Raw genomic sequence first — 12,361 nt, forward strand, 5'->3', positions numbered from 1 at the left:
AACAAAGAGTTTTATATACAAAACAAATATATCCCTAGGGGTTATGGACAACAGGATTACCATGCTACCACGAAATATTGTGGCAAAGTTATTACCTATAGGAAGGTTAGAAGGGGGTGTACTAGTTGATTGGTTGGCATTTTATGACACAAAGCAACTACGCTATCTGCGCCAAACAACCAGTGAAATAATTTAAACAAAGTAAAATGATTAACATTCGTAAAAAGGAATCGAGTTAAAAGGGAAACTAAAGTTACTAGGACCACTGTCACGGTTTAAAAGTACACATCTGTTTTAATAATTTCAGTGCTCCAAGAGTAATTTTGTTCTGTTTCATGGGCAATGCTCAGTCTAAACATGTAGTGTGTACTGAATATTATGCTAACAAGCTGTTATGTCTCACATACAAATGCTTTTATTACTTACCACTGACCAATTTAAGCAGTTCGTTATGGTACTTACATCAGTGTACCGTAAATCAATTGTACACGAACCTCTTCTGTTCTTCTTTGTTTTGTGAAGGTGTTGGATCATTATCCACCGAAACTTGTAGTGTGTGTTTTTAATATTGCAGAAATAGTTGTTCTCGCACATGGAAAATTTGGTGTTGCCATGTTTATTGAAAAAATGCATAAGTGCTGTTAGCTTAATGTATGTACTAATAGAAATTTAACAGCAGTAAATTAAACACATAACCAGGTAGTTAGAGTGCTCGACTCGTAATCTGAGGCGCGGGTTCGAATCCCCGTTATACTCGCTCTTTCAGCCGTGGGTGCGTTATGATGTGACGGTCAATTTGTTTGTTTGGGAATTTCGCACAAAGCTACTCGAGGGCTATCTGTGCTAGCCGTCCCTAATTTAGCAGTGTAAGACTAGAGGGAAGGCAGCTAGTAATCACCACCCACCGCCAACTCTTGGGCTACTCTTTTACCAACGAATAGTGGGATTGACCGTCACATTATACACCCCCACGGCTGGGAGGGCGAGCATGTTTAGCGCGACGCGGGCGCGAACCCGCGACCCTCGGATTACGAGTCGCACGCCTTACGCGCTAGGCCATGCCGGGCCTGTGACGGTCAATCCCACTATTCGTTGGTAAAAGAGTATCTCAAGAGGTGAAGTGTGTAGTGATGACTAGCTACCTTCCCTTAAGTCTTACACTGCTAAGTTAGGGACGGCTAGCGCAGATAGCCCTTGTGTAGTTTTGCGCAAAATGTCAAACAATTAAATACAATGTAACGCATCTGTTTTTCCTTTTAAGATGAGGCACAAAAGCTATGAATAACATTTTATAAATTTTCAGGCACAGGTAAATTAATTCGAAAGTTACTTTACAAAATTTATAAAGAAGCTTTGTGTTTATATTCAAACAGTTCTTCTCCATAGATTGCGAACTACTGGCATTTACGAACGTTACAAGAACAGATCTAATCTATACAGAGTTCACAATAGTTCTTCTCGTGTCAGTTGCAATGCATATATCGATTTATCCTGGACTCAACTCACTCTAGTCCTTCTTGCACAATTTATAATGCACGTCCATACGATCCCATACCTGTTTATACCCTTGTCTCTAAGACATGTGTCCTGCAAGGGTCACTTTCAGACTCTCTTTCTTAACCTGAAGATGACCTAGGAAGGTCGAAACGTTGTTCTCTCCTTATCAGTAAAAGTGTTAATACCCATACCAGCCATTCTGAGATACGTTTTTATTTCAAGTGGGTTTCTCGTCATCAAGGAAGAAGAAATGTATCACGTGTTTTCATAAATTCACTTTGACTAGAAACCAGAGAACTATTTATTTGCTATTGACTAAGAACAGATATCTAGGACTGAAGAACATGTTACAAATAGGGGTTTTCTCTTCTTTTTTTGCATTATCAAAAATGTTTCCCTCACTTTCCATAACAGTCAGATCAGATGTTGACTATTCATTCTATTGTAATGTGCATCTTCTTTCCAGATAAATCATATTCGTACTCTACTCGCTTGTTTGTTTTTGAAATAGTAGTGTTGTATCTCACATTTCATTAAAATAAAAACCCATTTCTTTCCATAACCTAACAACATTTTGTACCTAAAACATAATATTACGAGCGTGAAAAGAGTTTTCAATGTATCTGTGTTGTAAGGGCATTTTATATATTTAAAATGTGGTCTCCAACATACCTTTATTTGTGAGTGTGTTTTTTTCTAACTTACTATAGGTGTGGAAACGAGGTATTCCTTGTAGAAAATTTCAAGGCCTTCGCATCGACTGGCCTCCAGACGTTAACGGCATTACAACACTCTGGGAATGGTGTTTTCTTGACAATTATGTGAGTAATTTAGTTTATGTAGATCATAATATCTAATTTCTAGTATGACACTATCATAGTTAGTTTGATGTTAACTTAGTTTCTGATGTTTATTTTTAACTCTTTGTTGCATATTTTAACATACAGGAAACAAATTATTTCTCTTCCTTGAGCTCAGCGGTATGTCTGCTTGCAACGCTAAAAACCGGGTTTCGATACCCGTGGTGGGCAGAGTACCGATAGCCCATGGTGTAGCTTTGTGCTTAATTCAAAACAACAACAACTCTTCCTCGATACATGTACAAATACTTATGTTCTGTAGTTCAATAGTCATATTTCTGAGTAACAATATAAATAAACCCTAAAATTAACTCTGGGGTGGTAGGTCAGTTTTATTTCACTGTCTTGTAACCTTAATGAATTTAAGTATGCAAATAATGTTATGACATTTTGTTGATCTCGTTATTCGTTGTTAATTTAAGTATGCAAATAATGTTATGACATTTTGTTGATCTCGTTATTCGTTGTTACACAGCGAACCAACTGTAGATTTTTGTTAGAGATTTCTCTCATTTTTCATCAGATGTGAAATTAAAAAGTGAATCTGTGACGTAGAAGCCTAATGCAATCTTTGATTGGTCATACCCTATTCTGTGGACTGTAGTTTCGCTTATTAATTATAAAAAAAGGAACCTTTATCACATGTAAAAAAAAAACACACCAAATTATCATTATTTATATTTAACAACGTTAAATGAGCAACGTTACTATTTGGTAAAGTACCCTTTCACAACTTACCAAAATATAATTCAAAAAAGGCATTTTTTTTTGTTCGACATAGTCTTGTTAAGTAACAAATTCAAATAAAACATTCTTTCGACCGTGTTTGCATGATGTGTGCAATAACAGGGTTACGTTTTTTTTAAACAGTGGGAACACTAATTTAATATTCTTTTGTAATAGTATATGTCGTATTAATTTTGTGCGTGCATGGGTCTCCAGTAATTTTACATATGGACTATTTCTTTTAGGAAATTGTCAGAAAGATAGCATTAATGAACTTGGATATCATTAACATAGGATATACGTTTCAAACTTTTTAACACAACGAAAAGTTCTGACATAGAATTACTATCAATATTATAACGATTTTGGAGAACAGTACGATATACATAATTCTGTAACACACTTAAGATGGTGAATCGAGTTACACTTACTTCATGATTTGTTAATTGTAGGCGCTGCTGAGTATGATTATGCCCACTTCCTGGATTATCTCAGAGCACAAATAAAAATGGCTCTCATATTGACTTACGGAATACAAAATTGCTTAATTCAGATCATGGGAAAACGTTTGTTTGCTTTTTAGTTAACCACAAAGCTAAACAATGGGTTATCTGTGCTTTGTCTACCACGGGTATCGAAACCTGGATTTTAGTGTTGTAACTCCGGAGACATACCGCTATGTCACTAGGGCTGTTTATTTTTTAATTTTGCGCAAAGCTACACTAGGGCTATCTTCGCTAACCGTCCCTAATTTAACAGCGTAAAACCAAAGGGAAGGAAGCTAGTCATCACCATCCACCGTTAACTCTTAAACTACTCTTTTACCAACGAACAGTGGGATTGATCGTAACAATATAACATTCCCACGGCTGAAAAGGCGAGCATGTTTGGTGTGACGGGGATTCGAACCCACGACTATCAGATTGCAAAGCTTTTCTGAAGCTGTTTCGATGTTATTGTGCTTATTTCTTTTTGTATTTTCACGATATTCCAATCTGGCTTTGCTCCAATACAAACAAAGTAAATATAATAAATCTGCTGGTTAACAACTTGACGTTAAAATACGCTAGACTAAAAAATGAATTATTAAGTTAAAAAATAACGCTTTCTCGACGTTTCAAAAATCTTATACAGAAGGGATCAGTAATAACTGTCAACAACTAATCCCAAGATACCAAATTAGGTAAATATAGCAACGTTGGAGTAAATTAGAGCCGATTATCACATTCTTTGTGTATCGAAAGCATTTTCAACAGTTTTCTTAGGCTTTCAATTTAGGTAGTCAGTTTTATCTAAGAATTGTTTCTTTTATTGCATATTTTTTATATGTATTTGTTATGTGCTTCATTAAACTTTGGCTTAAAGAAATTTTGATAAATTATTTTATGAGTACAATAATTTCTTAGTTATCATTAAAAACGTATGGGTTTTGTTGCTTAAAATATTCGCAGTTTTGCTCTATAGTAGAGGTCTGGATTTCGATCCTGTTGATTCGCATTCGAATCTGTGAGATGGCACAAAATATTCATCTCACTTTAAGCTGTGATTTCAGTTTAATATTAACAATCAATTTCTTAGCGTGGATAGTGGGGATATATATTGATGCTGACTGGCTTCTTTCCCTCTAGGAAGTAGTTCACAATTAAAACGTCGATAGGCCCAGCATGGCCAGGTGGTTAAGGCACTCGACTCGTAATCCCAGGGTCGCGAATTCGAACCTCCATCAGCCAAACATGCTCGCCCTTTCAGTCGTAGAGGCGTTATAGTGTTACAGTCAATCCCACAATTTGTTGGTAAAAGAGCAGCCCAAGTTGGCGGTGGATGGTGATGACTGGCTGCCTTCCCTCTGGTCTTCACTACTAAATTAGGGACGGCTAGCACAGATAGCCCTCGTGTAGCTCTGCCATGAATACACAATCTCTGCTTAAAAGGATTGTCTAGTGGAACAGTGGTGTGTCTACTGATTCACACTGGGAGAAAACGGGTTTCGATACCTGTGATGGGCAGAGTTCATGGTGCAGATTTGTGCTTAATTCCAAAAGAAACACTTAAAATAATTTTCAAATAACTGGAAAAATTGCTTGGCGAACGTAGATGAGCAGAAATAATAAGAATCGTGTAACTTCTAGAATGTTTCAACACAGAAGTCACAAAATAAATCAAACGATAAATTGTCTGCAGAGAATCACCTCGAAAATGACAAAAATGTTTCTGATTTTTTTTTTTTTCAGCTGGAATGGAGCAAGAATACTGATGGTTCGTTTCCTGTTGTCAGTCTCGAAATTTACGTGACCGAGGTAGGTTGACAGAAAACAAACTCAATTTTACTTAAAGTAACCACTAGGTGGAGATCTGTAATATTTATCTACCATTAAAACTCTTATAAATAAAAATCATACTGAACTTTGAAATGTTGTAATGAATTAAAAATATTATATTTTAGTAACATATGCTTCTTGGGAGGGAAGAAAACTTAAAAGGTAACTTATGAATAAAAAATAAAAAGCGCCCTCTAAAAATACAAAAGAAACTTGGTTAAAACATGAAAATATAAATGTTGAATGTTTTTTTTTACAATGTCGCTCTTCCACTTTTTTAAACCTTTCGAGTAGTTATTCGGAAATTAATAAATCTTAAAAGCGCGGGTTTATCCTGCTGTAGATCGCTGTATTCTGGAGCCGGGCGCGAACTCTTGTAATATCACAGATATTTCGCACACTGAAATTTCATTGTGAAAATTGCAGTTACGACCTTAGAGTATATAGTAAGTTGTAGGGAGCTAATGCCTTGCTGTTTACTCCATGGTCAGTAGCTCAAAATTTGAGACTCTAGCTTCTTTGGAGCAATTTGTGAGACAAGAGATTGATGTGAAATGCTATTTTTATTTTGAATCCAAAATGGACAAATTAAGAAGAGTGTGAAATAAAAGAACACACGAGATAACGTGATTTTTATTTTTTATTTTATTTTATTTTTCTTTATTTTAAAATTATTTAAATAAACAATTATTTAATAATTTAAACAGGCGATTATTTTTAATACTTTCTCAGGTTTTGGCGTTTGAAACTTTTTTTTGTGACAACTATTCGCTTTTAACAGTTACTTTTTAAAGGAGGTTCATAATGTTAATAATCAGTAACTCTCTGACGAAAAATAATTAAGCATAATGCATGAGAAGTTCCAATACTAGCAACTCCTGCCATTCGAGAAACGTGAAGCTATACAAACTTTCTTATGCAAACAAATTATGCATCCTATTAAAGAACTGGGTTGGGTGTGGCTTATCGGTTAGTGTACGTCGTGTGTAAAAGATCGAGGTTGAACAGGTGATGTGAAATCGTTCCACACTTTCAGCTACAAGAAGGACAACACTTTATCTGTTCTGTTCAACTCGCTATTCTTCTTCTAGTTGAAAATTGAGAACGGCTAAGCCTAAGATATAGGGCATTTAGCCCACTAACGCCTGGACAATTATTGTGACCATAGGTTCTGCTGGCTCGCTATTCTTCTTCCAGTTGAAAATTGAGAACGGCTAAGCCTAAGATATAGGGCATTTAGCCCACTAACGCTTAAAGTGAAAATTTTAGTTATCAGTATCTGTAAAAATAAGGAATAGCAATATAACTGTAGTAATACTAGTTACGTGCATGCGCCTTGAATTTGATGAAAAGATTTTATTAACTGAACTAGATTCGCGGTTCCACGAAAAAATACCAAGCATTTAAGTTTATATATAAAAGGCCAGGCAAGGGTCCAGGTGACGTTTTTCTCCATTTATGTAATACATACATATATGTAATTATTGGTGTGTTTTTATCCATTGCAGATCACTTAATATGCTACAAAAGGAAATTGTAAAATGTTTCTTGAAACCATAAATAATTATTTCGCTTAGGATAAATACAGGTATTTTAAGTGCAGTTTGTAATAACAGTACTTTCAAATTACTTTCTTTTCTCTCAGTTTTTAACAATGACCCTGCCTTTATTATATTAGTTAACATTCGACGTTTTAATACACCCTTGTGTATTAAAGAAAAATATTCAACAATATTCTGAAACATTAATCCTGAACCAAAGAAAAGCCTTCTTCATTATTCCAAAGTATTGATTCTAACCAATTGTACCAAGGCAGACTCGCCATTAAAAGTAAACAATGAACCGTTTCTTAACAGTTCACTAGTTTTTCAAACTTTCTACGCCATTAACCTCACACGTTTCTGAAATACAGTTTTTTCCATTATATACTAATTCTTATTTCATTTTATTGTCATTTTTAGAGTCCGTACAACATTTCTTCAGGGGTCTATTACAAAGGTCTTCGGTTTTGGTATAATTTCTATGACATGAAGAAACAGAGCTCAGTGTACTTAGACAATGTCGCCTTTGACATTTCAAGCTGCTTCTCGGCAAATCATAAGGAATTTCTGGAGTTTCAAGTATCGTGTAAGACGTTTTCTCTTCCTCATTTATTTTCAACGATTCATTCCTTCCGTAAGAACGTGGTGGTGATTAAATTTAAATGTTCCTCCGTCCTGATATGTTTTTTATCACAGTAACGGATTATGTCAGAGTACTATCAGAACATTTCTTTTCTTAAGCCTCCTCCCCACAAAGTAAGTAATCCAAAAGTGTTTTACTTTGATCAGTAATATCACACACATCTTAGTTAAAACTATAATTTGATCTATTTAGCATACTATCATCGTGTTGGAAGTAAGATGTTCAGGAAATACTGTTTTATTCCCAATGCAGATAGAAAACAAAGTCACAATTAAAATAGTATTTTCATGTTTTTGTACAGTTTCTTTCATTACTGTGACGTATAAGGATTTTGTTGTCGTTTTTGGTTCGTTTGTTTAAGAACAAAGCCAGATTGGCTTAGCTGCTGTGTTCACTGCAGAGAAATGAATCTCAGATTTTACTGCTTCCCCCAAGCAAACATTTCGTTTTGTCTTTTAGCTCTCGAACTGTTGGAATTAATTTTGTTCAATGAACATTCTGTTCAGAAGACCACATTTTTATTTAAATATTTTCCAATAAAATAAAATACAATTTTGAACGACAATTATTTTGATTGCTATATATTTGCTTTTGTTAAAAATGTTTTAAATATATATAAATTTAAGTAATTAAGAGGTGAAGGAATTTATTTGGCAGAAAACTAAAATATATGAAAGTATAAATAACATTAAAACAACAAATTATGGAGAAACGTTGGTTTTTCATCTTGTTATTTATTTTTAAATATTCCTTTTTTTGTAAAATAAACGTTTTTAATGGTTTAAATTTGCTAGAGATGATTTTGAGGCTCGGTATGACCAGATGGTTAGGGCGCTCGAATCTTAATCTGAGTGACGGAGGTTAAAACCCTTCGTAACCCCTTACGTGACACAAACCCTGGTCATCCGTAAGGATCTAAAAATTAGAAAAATAGTCTAGAACAACATGCAAAAAAGTTTTACTTGATTTTAAGACACGAAAGAATTAGTTACTTCAATAGAGTCTAAATATTCCGAAACTTAATTTCACATGAGAAGAGAATTGGAAAAAAACAACACACACACAACTATCAATGAATTTTACGTTTGTACTATATCAATTATGAAAGTTTTGCAAATTACTTTTAAGCTTGGAAAAAATTGAACTATATCGTTAAAACATCAAATTTAGTAGAAAAAAAGATGATTATTATTTTTTTCCTTAAATAACACGATGTGTTTTGCTGTGACCTAGACGATTTGCAATATTTTGAAGAATTACAAGATATTATCGTCAATCCAATGTTTCAAGCTGAATGGAAAGAATCGATCACAGCTGCTGCACAACTAAAGACGTCCTCTTTGAGAATTACTCAAGTGAAAAGTGTAAGTTTAATGTTAGTTTTTGTGTCTTAATTCAAGTATTTGAATTTGCAATATCGATATAATCTTAATAATACCATTTTAGCCAGGCCTGGTCGTTAAGGCATTTGACTAGCAATCTGAGGGTTGCGTGATCAAATTCCCGTCACATCAAACATTCCTGCCCTTTCAGCCGTGGGGGCATTATAATATAACTGTTAATTACACTATTCGTTGGTAAAAGAGTAGCTCAAGAGTTGGCAGTGGGTGGTGAAGACCAGCTGCCTTTTCTTTGGTCTTACGCTACTAAATTAGGAATGACTAGTGCAGATAGCCCTCGAGTTGCTTTTCGCGAAATTTAAAAAATAACAACAACAAAAAATATTGTAACCAGGTTGTACATTTTTGCCTAATAATACTTTCAGACCACCAAATACCTTCACCCAATGGTTGCACGGATTGTTGAGGAAAACACCAAATATATTTAAGAAATATTTCATTTGTTCGTAAATAAACCCTACAAATTATGATGTTGTTACAGTAATTTCCTGCTTAAAGAAAAACACAACAACAAAGATTAACTTTTGTATTTCAGTTTTAAGTAATCATACGCGACAGTTGTTACATATATGTATATATTATTCTAAACTCACTTAATGAATTTTAACTTTACGTTTCTCGCAGATGATAGTTGGGCGCGACTTTTTCGTCCAATTCACGGTTTTAGATCGTCATCCTGATCTTCCTGATGGAATACGTAAGAAAGAAATAAGTATGACTGACCTTATAAATAATTTAACACAGGCAGTTGACTTGAAGGAAATTGGAGTAGACTGGCCTCTGGCGGATAGAAACCAGGTTAGTTACTCGACAGTTGTAAATTGTTGTTATGTCGTTAGATTTTTGATAGTTTTAGTGTCATACAGTAGAAGCTACTTAATTTTAATTTGTAACTACATAAATATAATTTTGAAGTATATATGTGTATATATTGTTATACGACGTAATTATTTGTCCTAGTGTTGGTTGACGTTTAATTATTTTCATTGCACATTACAGAGTGGTCTTGCTATTCCCACATCTTCCACCCTTATAAGTTTCTTACAGCTCACTCACATCAGCTGGTAAAAAGAGAAAAAAGTACTAAATTAAAATGCAAAATTATTTATTATGACTTAAATATACATCAGACAACAACTACAATAAATAATAATACCTAATGATTTTTTTGCTCTTTAATTTGTTTTATAATTGATAATGCTCATTCATCTTTATTCTAATGTCATTAACTCGTGGGTGAACCATTCACTCAGTTGAGAATCAACATCTTAGACTGCATCATACGACTTATTGTAAAATTCCATTCCTAACAGACGAAGTAAAAAATACAATTTGTTTATTGTGTGTGCACATTTATAATTGTTTGTGCTATATTCCTCATTTTGAAAATGTAAAAAAGAAGGTTAATCATAATGAAGTTTGAAACTTTTTAAATGTACAAAATAGTTAGAAAACTGTAGTCCAGACCACGATATAGCATCGTTTATTCGATTTGCTCTAGAATTTTTAAAACAAATTTTACTCGAGACAGACAGCAGCCTGGGTTGATTGTTACTGATGAAAGACTCACTACCAGCTCGAATTTGGCTTACGGTAAGCGTAATCGCTTATAAAAAAAACACGACGTATGACTACTTTTTATTATAAGTTTTGACATGAAAATTTACCTCACAAAAAGTGTATTAGATATATAATTTAAAACTAGAAATAACGTAAAACTACAATAAGTTTTTTGCTACCTGAATGTTAAAAATATATAATGTTTTAATGAAATAGTTTGCTGAGGTAATAATCTCTTCAAATCTGGGCGGAATGAAACACCGCAACAGACTAACAAAATATTCCTTAACACCGCCTACTGCTGTTAATATATATTTATTCACGAAGAAAATGATTTTATAATTCTTTATACGTGTGTCGAGTATTTACAGTAGCGACTGTTAAGACCTTAAGTAATAGGTCATGTAAAGTAACTTAATAAAGGATTCTGCACTAATTCTACAGAACAAGGTTTTGAAGCTGAGAAGCGTTCCAAACTCCCTAAAAACTCAGTTCGAAAGAGGTATCACGACTTCAACTACATCAAAACCAACAACTATTTCTTCTATGGTTACTGAAACAACAACAACCAACACCCCCAAGAAACCTTCCTCCCCAAGTTCCTCGAGTATTTCTACAAAGGAAGTTGTGACAACCACAGTGGCTCCTACGAAGACAACTCTCGAAACTACAGTACTGATTACATCAAGTGAGAATCCAGAAACTACCATAGAACTCAAAAAGAAAAAAGGTGGAGAAAAGAAGCTGTATTCTCCAGGAGCAATGGGAGGCGTTGCTATGGCAATGTTAATCATTGGTATTGGGCTGGGTGTAGGAGGAACTTTCGCCAAGTTCAAGATTTTTGATAACCGTGACAACAGTTATAAAAATTGAAACTAACTATTCAAGTTCCGTGTATTTGGTTTGGAGGTCAACGAGAATTTGACAGCGTTTTGCGCTAAAATGATATATACTTCAGTATTTTTGAAGATGTATGTAAATAATTATTGAACTTAATAGGCTAATTTCTTGTTAGGCTTAACGAACAGAATATTTTAAAATACATAGGAATAGGTAGTAATTAAGATTAGGATATTTTGGAAACAGCACATATAAATTTATTTAAACTTTTATTTTTAATGACAGTAACGTTTTATCGTGTTTCTGTTATCCAGTATGGTTAAAAATGAAAAACTTCATTATTCAGAAAGTTTTTTTTCACTTGATTCTTTTGGAAAGAGTTTTTACAAGCATTTGATAAAACTTTTATGCATGCAATAGTGAATAATAGCTCAATTAAATATAATGAAGTGATAATTTTGTTTTAAAACAATTGGAACGAAACACTTGAGGTCAGTTTAATACCCTAAAAACTGTGTTTCTGGCTATGGATCTTATTCAGATATAATGAAGAACATTGAAACATATCTCCACTTAATGTGAAACGTTACAAGTTCCAGACCACATATTTCATTACGTTTTCTTTATTGTTATCCAATTGGAACACGAATATTATTTTAGAGAATTAGTGTACAAACTGAAGCTTTCTGTTTTGGTATTTTAACATTTAATATACAAGCCAAAGTTGTTCATGGCTGATAATAAAATATTATTCATCGCTACGCTCATGTTTTATATTTCTTGTTACTTTCACTTAATTTGTCGAATGTTAAACAACTATTTGATGTACTCGACATATAAGAAATACAGTGTTTGTAAATATAGTTCAACAATTCCGAGTTAATTTTCGTTAGTTTTAAATTAAAGTTTTTCATTTGTACATCCTACTGAGATATGACTTAATGGCTGGCTTTCTGGGCTGCGTAATCGTAGGTCC

The 12,361-nt window shown here is 33.8% G+C and overlaps 1 protein-coding gene across 1 annotated transcript in view; it reads left to right on the forward strand.

Moving 5' to 3' along the window:
- The window catches only part of LOC143255154 (uncharacterized), a 30,243-nt gene extending 18,097 nt beyond the window's left edge, over positions 1-12,146 (forward strand). Inside the window, exons 8-13 of the mRNA XM_076510393.1 lie at positions 2,208-2,318; positions 5,315-5,380; positions 7,363-7,528; positions 8,819-8,949; positions 9,610-9,783; positions 10,990-12,146. Coding sequence (XP_076366508.1) covers positions 2,208-2,318; positions 5,315-5,380; positions 7,363-7,528; positions 8,819-8,949; positions 9,610-9,783; positions 10,990-11,418 — 1,077 coding nt within the window. The 3' untranslated portion in view covers positions 11,419-12,146. The remainder of the gene's footprint in view (positions 1-2,207; positions 2,319-5,314; positions 5,381-7,362; positions 7,529-8,818; positions 8,950-9,609; positions 9,784-10,989) is intronic.
- The last annotated feature ends 215 nt before the right edge of the window (positions 12,147-12,361 follow it).

This window comes from Tachypleus tridentatus, chromosome 7 (genome assembly GCF_004210375.1).
Source record: "Tachypleus tridentatus isolate NWPU-2018 chromosome 7, ASM421037v1, whole genome shotgun sequence".
Lineage (NCBI taxonomy): Eukaryota > Metazoa > Arthropoda > Merostomata > Xiphosura > Limulidae > Tachypleus > Tachypleus tridentatus.